Source organism: Narcine bancroftii, chromosome 4 (assembly GCF_036971445.1).
Source record: "Narcine bancroftii isolate sNarBan1 chromosome 4, sNarBan1.hap1, whole genome shotgun sequence".
Lineage (NCBI taxonomy): Eukaryota > Metazoa > Chordata > Chondrichthyes > Torpediniformes > Narcinidae > Narcine > Narcine bancroftii.
In genome coordinates this window covers 99,023,610-99,039,021 of record NC_091472.1, presented here as the reverse complement: position 1 = coordinate 99,039,021, position 15,412 = coordinate 99,023,610, and the positions used below count along the sequence as shown (strand labels likewise).

At 36.4% G+C, this 15,412-nt stretch overlaps 1 protein-coding gene across 6 annotated transcripts in view; it reads right to left on the bottom strand.

The window, feature by feature from the left end:
• tmem181 (transmembrane protein 181) overlaps positions 1 to 15,412 on the bottom strand; it is a 171,510-nt gene that overhangs the window by 98,865 nt on the left and 57,233 nt on the right. For all 6 annotated transcript variants that reach the window (XR_011355951.1, XM_069932165.1, XM_069932170.1 and 3 more), the window contains 2 exons: positions 4,207 to 4,268; positions 1,644 to 1,728 (listed from right to left, as the gene is read on the bottom strand). Coding sequence is in view for 5 of the 6 variants with exons in the window: in XM_069932165.1 (XP_069788266.1) it covers positions 1,644 to 1,728; positions 4,207 to 4,268 (147 nt within the window). In the remaining variant the exon portion in view is untranslated. The remainder of the gene's footprint in view (positions 1 to 1,643; positions 1,729 to 4,206; positions 4,269 to 15,412) is intronic.

Below are 15,412 nucleotides of genomic sequence, written 5' to 3'. Positions count from 1 at the left end.
TCTCTTTAGCAGTCAGAATGGTTCTCTGTTTGCAAAATCACAGTGTCTTTGCAAATGTATAGAATTCTGGTACAGACTGTGACAAACCTTCCCTCAGTTCTTCCAACGTACTGAATTATCGTTGGGCTGTGACTTGTACATGGGTGAAATGTTCAATTGTAACTGTGACCATTCAGTCCCTCTTGTCTATGGTAAACCTTACAGTGATAATCCCATTTTACATAGCACTTGTGTTCTCTCTTCCAGCATCTTATATGCCTTCTTCACATCTTGCCTACCAGTGCTGCCATCTTTGCATATCAATTCTCCCTAAGAGCAAATTGTTTTCTTAAAGTGCATCACTTCATACTTTTAAGGATTAAATGTCATTATATGTCAGATATTGCTCATCTGAACTTACTAGTTGATCAATGTAGTTGCATAACCTATGACTATCCCATCAATTAATATCACCAATTTTTATATCATCTGCAAACTTACCAGTCATACCTCCTATATTCACAATCAAATCATTCAGTTATATCACACACACACACTTTCTTCGACAAGATCAGTCACAAACAAATGAGACACCCTGCATGGGTAACTGAAATTACTCCTACTTCAACAGGTCCTTTAACTAATTCTGAATTTAGCACAATGTTGTGAAGAGATATTGAGTTTACCTCACCTCCAACACCATTAATCAAAGTTGTCTCCCCTGTGTCAGTCTTCTGATCAAGAGTTAAAATATTTTCCAACAACAGTGACTGAGCAGACCCAGTATCTCTAAGAATTTTAACTGGATCCTATGATTCTCCCTCCTTTACTGAAGCCAAGCCCTCTGACACAAAAGGTCTGAAAATATCCATGACACCCTTACCAGGTTTGGAACATCTGCTGTTTGAATACATGCTTCTGGTAAAACCTCCTTTTCTCGTCTCTTTTTTCAATACTAGACAATTCGCAATAACATGACCAGGTTTCTTACAAAAATGACATACAAATCCAGAAGTTCTGTCTTTTCCCATCTTACCTTCATCTTTTCTCTTAACAATCTCTCGAGACTTGATTTCAGGCTTATTAGTCTGCTCCACATTAACCTTCTGAACAGGCTTACTAATCTGTTCCATATTAACTCTCTGACCACAAGTTGCCTGCAGCTTGCGTGAGTCCCTCAGCCACTGAGATTCTCGCTGGTTCGCAACCATGGTCACCATCCTGTAGGGTTGTCTCCTCTGCTTCTCCTTCTAAATAAGGAGCATTCTCCCCATTTCTGGTACCCTGCACTGGCCCACTGGACCCCCAGAACTACAACCCCACTTGGCCACTGCTGAGCACAAGTGCTGCCATCTTGGGCACTTACCCGTGGTTGCAGGATTTTAGTTTATAAACACCGTTAGCTCCTCAAACATGCCATTTAACACCTGAATGGAGCTGCTGGCATTAGGGCCATGTGAATGAACCCTTCGGAGCAGTGCTATTTCTCCACTCTCCTGTGTCCACACCAGTGGCAGCTCTGGCAATGCTGCCATTTTTTTTCAATCCTCTCACATGCTTCTACAAGATCTGTGATCTTAATCAAGGGCTAAAAGATAATGAACAACTTGTAGACTTTCAAAGTATAGAGTAGATCAGCTTGCTCTTTACTCAGATATTCCTACCTGTGTTCTGTTCAAACCGACATGTTAACCATAACTCCTGGTTGTAGGTGGACAGCCCTGGTGTCTGCAGCTTTATAGGGTTAATCTGAAGAAGAAGGAATATTAAGTCCCATTTAACCCTGATGGTTATCAAATAGATTTCAATTTCATAAGAAATCAAAACAATTCAGCAATTGTACCTGAGAATTTAAGATCAGTAACTCGGCCTAATTTTGAATACCCATAAGTGACTTGAATCGTTTTGCCTTGAAGCTACTTTGTGTACTGGAACAGTGAAGAATTGAACTGGCAATAGAACAATCTTATAGAAGGGGCAGATAAATGTCAGGTTGGGCTAAAAAATCCCTGAATAAAGAACATATATGGAGACTTGGACAATTAAGAATTTCAATCAGTGCTGGGCATGGTTGGCAGATTGGAGTTAGAGGAAAGAAGAGAAAGTATTAGAGGGCCAGAGATCTGGACATGGTTGAGGATATTCTGCATAACTAAGAGCAGCACAATTTTATCACAATTTTCATCTCTTTGCAAGAAATGTTTAAAAGATTGTTCCCCTTAATTGCCTAATAGGGATAATGAGACTGTGGACCAACATAGTTCCAGCCTTTATGGATGCATGAATAAGGTGCAAGTGCTCATGCAAAAAAAATTGTGCAGGCAAAAATATCCTGTGCTGAAGATCATTGAAATTGAGTCCGAAGGGCTAGCATATCTTTCACTACATTCTAAGCAAGGCAATGTTTCACAGATAGTTTCTTCTAATTAGAATTATAACTCAAAATACATGAAGTAGGAGGCTGGCATTCTTTTCATCACATCTAAACCAATGGACAAATACTGGAAAAGTAAACTGCAAAGAGCATTCAAAGTGTATGCAAAGAAATGAAGGCAAATTAAGCGAATAGTCAAAGAGATGGCGGAGTTAAAGTGAAATATCCACTTTGTTAAGAAATGTAGAAAAATAGTAATATATAATGGCTGTATAATGGTAATGTATAATTACTGGTACATGTTGGTTTTCAGAGATATATTAGCATCCTCATACAAAGAACACCAAGCTAGCAAGCAGAAACAGCAGGTAATTAGGAAAGTAAATTAAATCTTGTCATTTTGTACAAGGAAATAGAGTAAACAACTAAATAAATCCTTGATAAGATATTCACAGAATACTTTAAAAGCATTGCTGTGCTATTTCTACAGCAAGTAAGATAAATTCCTGGCATGAAGTCTCTAGTCTTATGAAGAACTGAACAGAATGGACCTGGATTCTCTGGATATTAGGAGAATCAGAGGATCTACTCATAGATTTCAATAGAGGGTGAAAACACAGAAGTCTGCAGATGCTGTGAATGTAGTAAAAACACAGAAATGCTGGAGGAACTTACCAGGTCTCTCAGCGTCCATAGGACATAGAGACACACCAAAGTTTCGGGCCTGAGTCTTTTTTCAAGGTATAGAAAAAGCAAGTGGCATTTAAATTAAAGAAATGGTAGGAGGAGGCCTATAGACTAACAGTCAAAAGGTGATTATTGGATATGGAGAAGAAAGGTGGGAATTGATGGGGTGGGGGGGAGAGTTTGGCTCTGTGAATGCAGAACTGATGTAAAGGAGACAAAGAGAAAAGTAAAGAGAGAGGGAACAGACATGGGGGCAGGGGGTGGGGAGAATAATGGAAACCAGAGAAGCCAATGTTAATGCAATCTGGTTGGAGAGTGCCCAGATAGAATATGAGGTATCGTTCCTGCAATTTGCAGGTGGTCTCAATCTGGCAGTATATGAGACCATGGACTAACATGTCAGCAACAGAATTGGGCAGGGATTGAAATGGGTGGCCACTGGGAGATCCTCGCTATTGGGGTGGACAGAGCCAAGGTGCTCAACAAAGCTACCTCCCAGTGTGCATCCAGTGTCTCCGATGTAGAAGAAACTGTAACAGATTCACAAATGAAGTGTTGTTTCACTCACTTGGGAGAACTGTTTGTGGCTCTGAATGCTGGCGAGGGAGGAGATATGGGTACAAGTGGAGCATCTCCTGCAGTCACATGAGTAGGTACCAAGGAGAGGTGGGTGGATAACAAGGAATGAATAAGAACATCACTGAGGAAACAGTCCCTTCAAAAGGTGGAGTGCGGTCCCTCCCCCCACCCTTTTATTCAGGTTTCAGCCCATATTCTTGCTATTCCCAATGAAGAATTATGGCCCAAGATGTTGGCTATCTATCACTTTCCATAGATACTACCTGATCTGTTGAGTTCCTCCAACATTTTATGTGATGCTCCAGTATTCCAGCATCTGCAGTCTTTCTTGCTTGCCTCCAACAGTATTCAATGTTTTTATGAATTACCAATAATGTTACGTCCGTAAACTTATTAAAAATATTTGTAACATGCAAATAAAGCATAAAAATATTTGTAACATGCAAAGAGAAACAAATCTTAGTAAGATATTTCACAAAGCTGAAACACTGATTATTTCTCTCTTCATAGGTGCTTTCAGAACTGCTGAACATTTCCAGTAATTTCAATTTTTACTTTTCAATTCATACTTAATGTTATTCACTTACCAGACTACCTTTCTTTATGGGTGAATTTAGTCCCAATCGTCTGGAGGTAATAGTTTTTGGACCTGTAATGAAACAGCAAGAGTGAAAAAGCAATGCATTGATATCTATGGGGTAAGGAAAAGAGTAGATTTGGTACATCTCTTTCTAAATATTTTTCTAACTTCCAAACAATGGTAAATATACATTTAACCTGCCTCAATTTCAGGAAATACTGTTGGGAGATCTAGGATACATTTATATGTGAAAGCAATAGTATTTTATGCAGCTAGTCTTCCCTGAAAAGAGTTCATAATAATTAAATGCATGAACTACAAGAACAAAGCCAAGCCCTCATCTGTCCTGTTAGCGGACCAGGACAACGGTCCGAAAACCAACTGCTGGAGGAACTTAGCAGATTGAGCAGCATCTGTGGAGGGAAAAGGAATGGTTGACATTTACAGTCAAAAACATGCACCAAGATTTGGTCCAATTCACACAATGATTTAAACCCAGGCAAGGGTTAAATGAAATAACCATTAAAAATTGATATGAGAGAACTGACCTCTTTTGACAAAGAGACAGTGAAGAGACAGAGACAATGTCTTAAAAAAGCAGCCTCTATCCTCAAAGATCCCAACCACCCATGCCCTCTTCACTCTGCTACCATCGGGAAAAAGGTACAGCAACCTAAAAATGAGCAGTCAATGGGACAAGGACAGCTTCTTCCCTGCTGCCTTCAGATTCCTGAATAATCGATGAACTAAAGACACGGGCTTATTTTTCATGCACTATTATTTTTATTCTTATTTTATTTTTTACAGTAATGTCGTAAGATGGTTATAATATGCATGTTTGTACTTTGATGCTGCCGCAAAACATCAAATTTCATGACTTGTTCATTGTAGCGGTTTACCCACATGACAAGCGAATCGGCACCAGCAGCTGTGGGTGGGTCGATAGCCAGCGGCATCCACTGAGATGCTCAGCATGGGGAAAAGCTGCGGCCCGGAAGTTGACATCACTTCCACCCCACTGGGGCGCCAAGGACTCTGGGATCGGGCTGGCTTCTTGAAGTGTGCAATTTAAAACTAGTAAATCAGTTAGTCCAGAACTCTGCAAGGCTCAGCGTGTTCCTTTCAGTTTAGTGGCTTAGCAGCCACATCATGACAATAAATCCTGATTCTGATTCTGAAGTGGCTCTTTAACTGCTACTGATTATGTGCATCTCCCATGATAAAGAGAACACCATAGGAGACCCTCTCTGAAGTAAGTCTCTGCATTTCCTAACTTCAGATGGAACCTGGTGCAATATTAAAGATGCCTTCTTGGGACATGATTACATGACATCACTGCTGGTTCTGTTTGAAACTTATTCACAAGTATGAGTCAAAAAGCAAATGACTCCTTTCTGTCTCACAGGCCATTGAACCTAAAGCAAGCTTTGTGTACACAGTTGCTTGAGTTTCAAATCTAAACACATGGGTAAACAAACAGAGAGTGTTTTGTTTAACCAGATGTCTTTTTTGAGCAAACATCATTGTCCTAAATATTTCAATGAACAATCACTTCTGATTTTATTGCTGTTTACATGACACTTTGTCTCCAAAAGATGGGTCATCTGCCATTTCAAAGTGTTATCTGTGTCTTTCCCTGTGTCCACCCAACAAAGTCCCTTTACTAAAAATAATATATATAATTTAATCTAAAGATTAATAATAGCACAATTTAATCATACTTTTCTCTATGCATCAATTTTATTGGCCATTTTGCTGCTGTTTCCAACTTATCCCATGCTATTCTTCTTCCCATTCCTATGTCAATAAATGAATAAACATTCATAAGTAAATAAGCCAGAGGAAATAAGACTGGGGCGAAAATCAAAAAGAGATACTTATTTACATAATGGTAAAAGGGATAAGAGTGTGGCTAAAGTAAGTCTGAAGGCCTTGTGTCTCAATGCAAGGAGCATTTGTAATAAAGTGGATGAATTGAATGTGGAGATAGCTATTAATGGCTATGATATAGTTGGGATCACAGAGATATGGCTTCAGGGGGACCGTGACTGGGAGCTCAACATTCAGGGTTACTCGGCATTCAGGAGGGATAGACGGAATGGAAAAGGAGGTGGAGTAGCGTTGTTAGTTAGAGAAGAGGTGAATATGATAGAAAGGAAGGACATTAGCTTGGAGGATGTGGAATCGATGTGGGTAGAGCTGCGAAGGGGCAGAAGACGCTAGTGGGAGTTGTATACAGGCCACCTAATAGTAGCAGTGAGGTTAGGAAGGAAAATGGTAATGCGTGCAACAAATGGACAGCTGTTATAATGGTGACTTTAATCTACACGGAGAGTGGGTGAACCAAATTGGTAAGGGTAAGGAAGAAGAGGATTTCTTAGAATGTATGCGAGATTGTTTTCTAAATCAGCATGTCGAGGAACCGACGAAGGAACAAGCCATTCTAGATTGGGTATTGAGTAATGGAGAAGGGTTAATTAACAATCTTGTTGTGAGGAACCCCTTGCGCAAGAGTGACCACCATATGGTGGAATTCTTCATTAGAATGGAATGTGACAGAGTTGATTCAGATACAAGGGTTCTGAATTTGAAGAGGGGTAACTTTGATGGTATGAGGTGTGAATTGGCTAAAATCGATTGGCAAATGGTACTTAAAGGACTAACAGTAGAAATGCAATGGCAATCATTTAAGGATAGCATGGAACAAGTACAACAAATGTACATCCCAGTTTGTAAAAAGAATAAATCAAGGAGGGTAGTGCATCCATGGCTAACAAGGGAAATCAGAGAAAGTATCAAATCCAAAGAAGCAGCAGATAAATTAGCCAAACAAAATAATATTTCTAATAATTTACCCCAGAGCCTATCATTTTATTTTTCTTTATCCATAACTTCATTAAATGTTTTAGTATAGGCACATTATACTGTTGTAACAAATTTATATTCCACCTAAACAAAAATTAATGTATTTCAAATTCAGAAATACTTGCCATCTCAATTTTAGCCTAACTAGGAGGCTGTACCAAATCCATCAATGAACTAATAAATTTAAGTTGGGCTGCCTCATAATAATTTTGAAAATGTGGTAAACGTAGTCCCCCTAACTCATATTTCCAAGTTAATTTATTCAAAGCTACTCTCGAAAATTTACCCCTCCATAAAAACTCCCTAACCATTTTATTCAAATCTCGAAAAAAAAATTTATCAAGTAAATACGGAATAGATTGAAACAAATATTGCATACGTGGAAAGATATTCATCTTAATTGTGTTTATCCTTCCCATTAAATTAATTGGTAAATCTTTCCATTTAATCAAATCAGTTTTAATTTTTTTCATTAACAGAGCATAATTTAATTTATATAAAGATTGATAATTAACATTCAAAATTATACCCAGATATTTAATTCAATCAGTCCACTTCAAATTAATAATATTCTTATAAACTGAATAATCTCCTTCACTTACTGGTAATATTTCACTTTTTTCTCAATTAACTTTATATCCAGAAAGACATCCATATTGTATTAAACATTCCTTCAAATGCAAAAGTGACTGAGCTGGGTTTATTAAATACACCAATACATCATCAGCAAATAAATTTATTTTATACTCCTCATCTAAAACTTTCATACTTTGTATCTGTGTATTTTCTCTTATCAACTGTGCTAAAGGTTCAATCACTAACACAAACAAAGCTGGTGATAAGGACAACCTTGATGAGTTGATCGAGTTAACTTAAAAGATTCCGAAATCAAACCATTCGTCAATACTCTAGCTACCGGTTTACTATATAGAGCCCTAATCCAACCAATAAAAGAAGGACCAAACTTAAATTTCTCCAAAACTTTAAACAAAAAATTCCATTCAACTCTATCAAATGCTTTTTCTGCATCTAAGGATATCACCATCAGGTGATCTAAAGATTGACGAAATCTATTAATCAAACTAATCACGTGCAAAATGTTATCTGAAGCATATCTATTCTTTATAAAACCTGTTTGATCAATATGAATCAACTTTGGTAAAAATTTAGCCAATCTATTCATTAATATTTTAGCTATTATTTTATAATCTACATTTAACAACGAAATTGGTCTATATGAAGATACTTTCAAAGGATCTCTATCTTTTTTAGGAATTACTATAATTAAAGCACTAGAACAAGAGTCAGGTAATTCATAATGCTCTCCAACTTGACGTAATACATCCCCAAACACTGTAGAGAAACCATCATTAAACCGAAAATCCATCATCACCAGGCGATTTACCGTTCAGCATTTCCAGCATAGCCATTTTAATTTCCGAATCAGTAAATGGTTCTTCTAACTCCTGTATATCTCCATCCTCTAATATCAGTAAATTCAACTGTGATTTAAAAAATCAATCAATCCAGTTTCCTGCTTTCGTTCAGATGTATATAACTTTTTATAAAATGAATAAAATTCATCATTAATCTCACGAGGTTTATAAGTAATAAAAGAATTCTGTCTAACAGCATTAATAGTCCTTGATATCTGTTCTTTCTTTAATTGCCATGCCAATACCTTATGTACTTTCTCTCCCCATTCATAATACCGTTGTTTAGTCCTATTAATCACACATTCAAATTGATAAGTTTGCAAAATATATTTCAATTTCAGCCTAGATAATTCTATTTTCTGATCTTCTGTTGCATCTTTCTGAAATTCCTTTTCTAACTCATCGATCTGTTTCTCTAATTCAAGACTCTGATTTAATCGATTCTTTTTTATTTTAGAAGTATAACTAATTATTTGTCCTCTCAAATAGGCTTTCATAGCATCCCATAATACAAACTTACTTTGAACAGAATTAGAATTTACTTTCAAAAAAATTAATTTGTTTTTTTCAAAAAATCAATAAATTCCATGTTTTTTAACAACATTGTATTAAATCTCCAACGATAAGCTATTTGAATTTTCTCAGAAGTTTCATTTGTAAAATATAACAGAGAATGATCTGAAATCACCCTACTTTTATATTCGGCTTGTTGTATTTTCCCTTGTAAATGTGTCGATACTAAAAAGAAGTCAATCTTTGAAAACGATTCATGTCTAGATGAATAAAAGGAAAAATCTTTCTCTGTCGGATTAAGACATCTCCAAATATCTACTAAATTAAGATCTTTCATCAACGCTTGGACCTGAATTGCCATCTTGGATTTTTTAACTTTCTTTGGAGATTTAGCTAATAAAGGTTCCAAAATACAATTAAAATCACCACCAACTAAAATATTATCATTAGCTTGACCCAAACATAAAAATGCATCTGAAATAAATATTTCATCATCTGTATTTGGGGCATAAATATTAAAAAAAGTCCAAAATTCACTAAAAATCTTACAATTCAATTTAAGAATACATCCTGCCTTTTCCTCCATTGATTGTAATTCAAAAGATAAATTTTTATGTATCAAAATTGCTACACCTTTAGCTCTAGAATTAAATGAAGAAGATTATACATGCCCAACCCAGTCCCTTTTTAATTTCATGCTTTCCTTCACATTCAAATGTGTTTCTTGTAAAAAGTCAATATCAATTTTCACTTTCTTAATATTTGCCGAGACTCGCTTACGTTTAATCGGACTATTTAATCCTCGAACATTAAAAGTAGCAAACCTCAACTTTGACATATCTACTATTATTTCTAAATACCAATAATATCTTAATATCAAAACTCAAATCAACGTATATAGCCCCTCCAATAAAAAAATCGCAAATTAAAAACTAAAATTTTTTTTAATTAAAATAAAAAAATAATGAAGAAGAAAAAAAAGAAAATCTCCCCCCAAAAAAACTACCAAAAGGTAGTAATCCCCTAAACAAAAATTGGGTGTGGGTCACCCACCAGTGGCTGATGACTAGTAAAGAACTTGGTGCAAATCTCTTCCTCCCCAGCCAAACAGTCAACAACATCAAAATATCATAATAACAAAAGAAAAAATAGAATAAGAAAATTCTTTTTTTCCATCCAGAAGATTCCAATCTCGAAGATCCCATTTCAGAAGGAGGTAGATTCTTTCCATTCCCGTTTTTCGCATTTCTGCCATTTCTTCTGTTTCCAGAGCAACCAGATTTTTCTTTAGGAGATAATGATGGACTACGTCTTTGTCCTCTTATATCTGGCAATGAATCAGCAAAAATCATTGCTTCACGATCAGTTTCAAAAAACCAAAATTGATAGCCTCCATAAAACACCTTCAACACTGCAGGGTAACGAAAAGTAGACTTATAACCTTACGCCACAAAACTTCTTTAACTGGATTGAATCGACGTCGACGTTGAATGACCTCTTGACTCAAATCAGGATTCAAAAAAAGACTCTGCTATTCTGAATCAATAATGGGGTTTGTCGTTGTCTCGCATTTTGTACTGCAAGTCGAACTATTGCTTCTCTGTCCAAATAACTCAAACATGGAATTATTACTGGTCTCAGTGGTTGACCAGCTGAGGGTGTTCTTCTTAAAGCTCTATGGGCTCTTTCTAGTACCAATCCCCCAGAGAAATATTCTTGCCCTAATATTTACGGAATCCAGTCTTTAAAGAAATGAAGAGGATCTTGTCCTTCTATACCTTCTGACAAACCAACAATTTTCACATTATTCCTTCTGTTTTGATTCTCCAAATAATCTATTTTTCTTTCAAGCTCCTTCTCACGTTCTCCTAATTCTATGATTGATTTTTCCACCTTCAACACTTTTTCTGTGTTAGAAGTCACTTGTTGTTTACAGTCCAAAAAAGCAGTATGAAATTTTTAAAATTCTTTATAAGATGCATCCACACGTGCCTTAACCATATTTAATTCTGAACTTATACCAGCATTCATTTGAGCCATTTCATTAATTTGAGATGTCAACAAAGGTTTTATAACAGCTTGAATAACTTCATTTAATTGCATACACTGTGATTCAGTAAAGCTCAGGTCTGCTCTCTCTGACATAATGGCAGAACAAGATAATTGCAGCTCCTGCTGCAACTCAACAGAAGGCATTTTAAAAGTTTTACTGTGGGTCTGGACTCCCAGTGACGGCACTCCGACTTCCTCAGGGAGTCGCCGCTGGTCTCCCTCCTTATCTCATTGTTTTTTCATCAATTCACGAAGAAAAACAATTTCTTCACATTGAAATGCTACCTGATGCATTTCCAACAATGGAGTAATCTTCCTGTGTACACCCTCCATTGAAATCGAAAAGCTTTCCAAATCAGGGTCCACTTCTTGGGAACAGGCACCTTCTTCCAGAGAATGGGTAATTCCAGCGCCATCCTTCATTTGGTGAGTAATAGGTTTTTTTTCTCAGCCCCCACAGGCAATCTTTGGGGTTTAGACAATGAAGAGATTGAGCCTGGGGCTGTATCAAGTCATCTAGGCCCCAAATCTTCAGCACTTCGAAAATGTAACTTCTTATGAGGTTTAGTCTTTTTACCATTAGTGGCCATAATAATTCCTTAATACTTTAAACTAAAATTTTAAAAGTTTAAACTTGAAAATAAAGGGTTAAAAAACAGGTATTTAAAAGTCTGGCCAGAGAGGTCGAGATTGCACATCTAGACTCTACGCTATCTTGCCACGCCCCCCGACATAACTTATCTTCAGGAAATTGTTGAGGATCAAGGATCTAATGTGAGGGAAGGAATAACGGAAATAATTGTAAGTCGAGAGATTGTATTAGTTAAATTGCAGGGATTAAAGGCAGATAAATCCACAGGGCCAGATGGTCTGCATCCAAGAGTGCTGAAGGAAGTAGCCCAGGAAATAGTGGATGCATTAGTGATAATTTTTCAAACCTCTTTCGATACTGGATTAGTTCCTGAGGAGTGGAGGGTGGGCAACGTAATCCCACTTTTTAAAAAGAGAGGGAGAGAGAAACTGGGAAACTACAGACCAGTTAGCCTGACATCGGTAGTAGTGAAGGTGCTAGAATCAGTTATTAAAGATGCAAATTTGGAAAGTAGAGGTATCGTCGGATGGAGTCAGCATGGTTTTGTGAAGGGAAAATCATGTCTGATGAATCTAATAGAGCTTTTTGAGGATGTAACCAGTAGAATAGATGGGGGGGAAATCAGTGGATGTGGTATATCTAGACTTTAGTAAGGCATTTGATAAGGTTCTGCACAGAAGACTAGCGTACAAACTTGACAAGCATGGTATAGGAGGAATGGTATTAAGGTGGATAGAGAATTGGTTGATGGACAGGAAGCAAAGAGTAGGAATAAATGAGTTCTTAGTGGGGTACCACAGGGCTCCGTGCTGGGGCCACAGTTGTTTACAATATATTTATAAATGCTTAGATGTGGGAATAGATAGTAATATCTCAAAATTTGCAGATGGCACCAAGTTGGGTAGCGGGGTTAGCTGTGTAGAGGATGCTAGGAGGCTCCAGAGTAATTTGGACAAGTTAGACGAGTGGGCCAAGATATGGCAGATGCAAAATATTGTGGATAAATGCAAGGTTATCCACTTTGAAGGAAAGGACAGTAAAGAGGCCTATTATCTAAATGGCATCTGTTTAGGAAAAGGGAAGATGCAGAGAGACTTGGGTGTTGCTGTGTATCAGTCATTGAAAGTGGGCGTGCAGGTCCAGCAGGCGGTGAGGAAGGCGAATGGTATGTTGGCGTTCATAACAGGACGATATGAGTACAGGAGTTCAGAGATCCTGCTTCAGCTGTACAGGGCCTTGGTGAGACCACACCTGAACTAGTGCATGCAGTTTTGGTCTCCTTATCTGAGGAAGGACAACTTTGACATGGAGGGGGTGCAGAGAAGGTTCACTAGACTGATACCAGGGATGGAAGGACTTGCAAATGAAGAAAGGTTGGATAGACTAGGCTTGTATTCTCTGGAATTTAGAAGATTGAGAGGGGATCTTTTTTTCTTTTTTTTTTAAACTTTATTTAAGATTTTATAACATGAATAACATATAGGATTACATTTAAAAAAATTAAGAATAAAATAATAAAATTACAATACAGTATTGGTAATCTAAATAAACTATAACCTCCCCAATAATTATTACACATTAAGAACCCAACTCAAATTAGTCCAACCCCCCCTTTCCCCCCCAAAATAAAGAGTGAAGAATTAATAAAGTTAATAATATATGTGAGAAAAAAACCCACTTACAAAAAAAACAAAAACATAACCGATTAAAATACTAACAAAAAGAAAAGTAATTAATACTAAGATATCAGACTTAAAAAAACATATTTAAATCAAACTTAAATGCATATATTTAACAAACGGAGTTAAGATGAAACATATATTTAACTCAAACTTAATATAAAAAATTAGTAAAGTTAGTAACATTATCTATCAAAAATTCTTAAACAATAATCAATTCTTAAAAAAAAATTGTAGCATGAAAAAAAGATGAAAAAAAAACTTTCTCTATAGAGATAAACCTTCACCAAATATCAACTAACTTCACATCTATCATCATATTAGTCACATAAACCACCATCTTAAAACAAAATTCAAACCTCATTAAGCATTGTACAATTCAATTTTAGTACTCTTCCACCATTTTTCCCTTTTACTCTTGAATAGTTATCCAATAAAAGCTCCAATACCACATTTAAATATCCCCAATCATTACGTTAAAATTCAGATATCCAAATAATAAAAACACATCTACAACGAAATCTATATCTTCAACAAATGGAGCATAAACCACAAACAAAATTCAAGCCTCATTAAGAATTGTACAATTCAATTTATAACTTTCACCATTATTCCCTTTGTTCTATAACTAAAATAGCAAAATAATATACACCAGAATTACCACTCCTTTCACCTTAAAGTTAAAGAAAAAATATTTAAAAAAACTTATCCATCCCATTCACATTTAAATTTCAGATATTCCTTATCTACTGAATAAACTTTACAAAAAAAACCACATCAATTTTTAGTTTTTTAAACAATCAAATACTTTCTTATGCTTTTTTAAATATTTAAACAAAAAAAACCCCCTTCACTCTTTAATCTAATAATACAAAAAAAAGGAAAAAAAACGGGTAGGAGGTTAAAAAACCCCCTCCCGTCTAAACCGCACAATGCAGTAACTCCCAAAAAAAAATGGGTGTGAGATAACTCACACGTAGCAGATGACTTTCAGGAAATAGTGCCTATCCAGTTCTCTCCCCCAACTCTCACTTCATCTTAAACTAACATCATCATTAATATCCCTTTTCTTTAAAAAAAACATTAGAAAAAAAAAGGACAACTCTTCTTTTAATCAGCTCCAACTGCCGAGTCACCATTACAACCATTCCTTCTTGGAGCACAGCTCTTTTCTTCCATCTCTTGTCTCCTTAGAGATCGCGGCGGACTATGTCTCTGTTGAAACTGAGTAATTTGCAGCTCTTGAGCAAATGCTATAGCTTCCTTCGGAGAATCAAAGAACTTTGGTTGGCAACCATCTTGGAAAACCTTCAAAACAGCTGGATATCTAAAGGTTGCCTTGTAACCTTTCTTCCACAACAACTCTTTAGCAGGATTGAATTCCCGTCGTTGGAACATAACTTCTTGACTCAAATCCGCATAGAAGAAAACTCGATTATTTTGAATCATCAAGGGTGATTTTCTCTGTTGTGCATTTCTAATAGCCACTCGTAAAATTATTTCTCTGTTGTAATAATTCAAGCAACGAACCAAAACAGGTCTTGGACTTTGACCTGAAATAGGTCTTCTACGCAAGGCTCTGTGAGCACGTTCCAGTATTATACCTTCCGGAAAATGTTCTTGACCCAGCACCTGCGGAATCCATTCAGTAAAAAATGTTCTTGGGTCTGGTCCCTCCATACCTTCCGGCAAACCAATAATCTTTATATTGTTCCGTCTGGATTGGTTTTCCAAATAATCAATCTTTTTCACCAAATTTTTATTTTGAGTTTGTAAGTCTTCGACCATTTTGGTCACATCTCAAACTTGATCCCGTATTTCGTCTATATCTTCTTCACACGAATTATATTTATCTCTCACTTCAAGCTTAAAAGCTCCAAACTCAGCCATCTGTTGAGAATGTATTTTCACCAGAGTATTAAACCTAGTACTAAGTTCAGTCATAATCTTGGATAATTCCTGCATTGTATACAATAATTTAGATTCAAGATTCACAAAAATCTTTTCAATTGGAAGAGATTTTGGCTCAACAGATTCCTGCTTCTTCTGCATAACCATAGGATCTTCTGTTCCTTC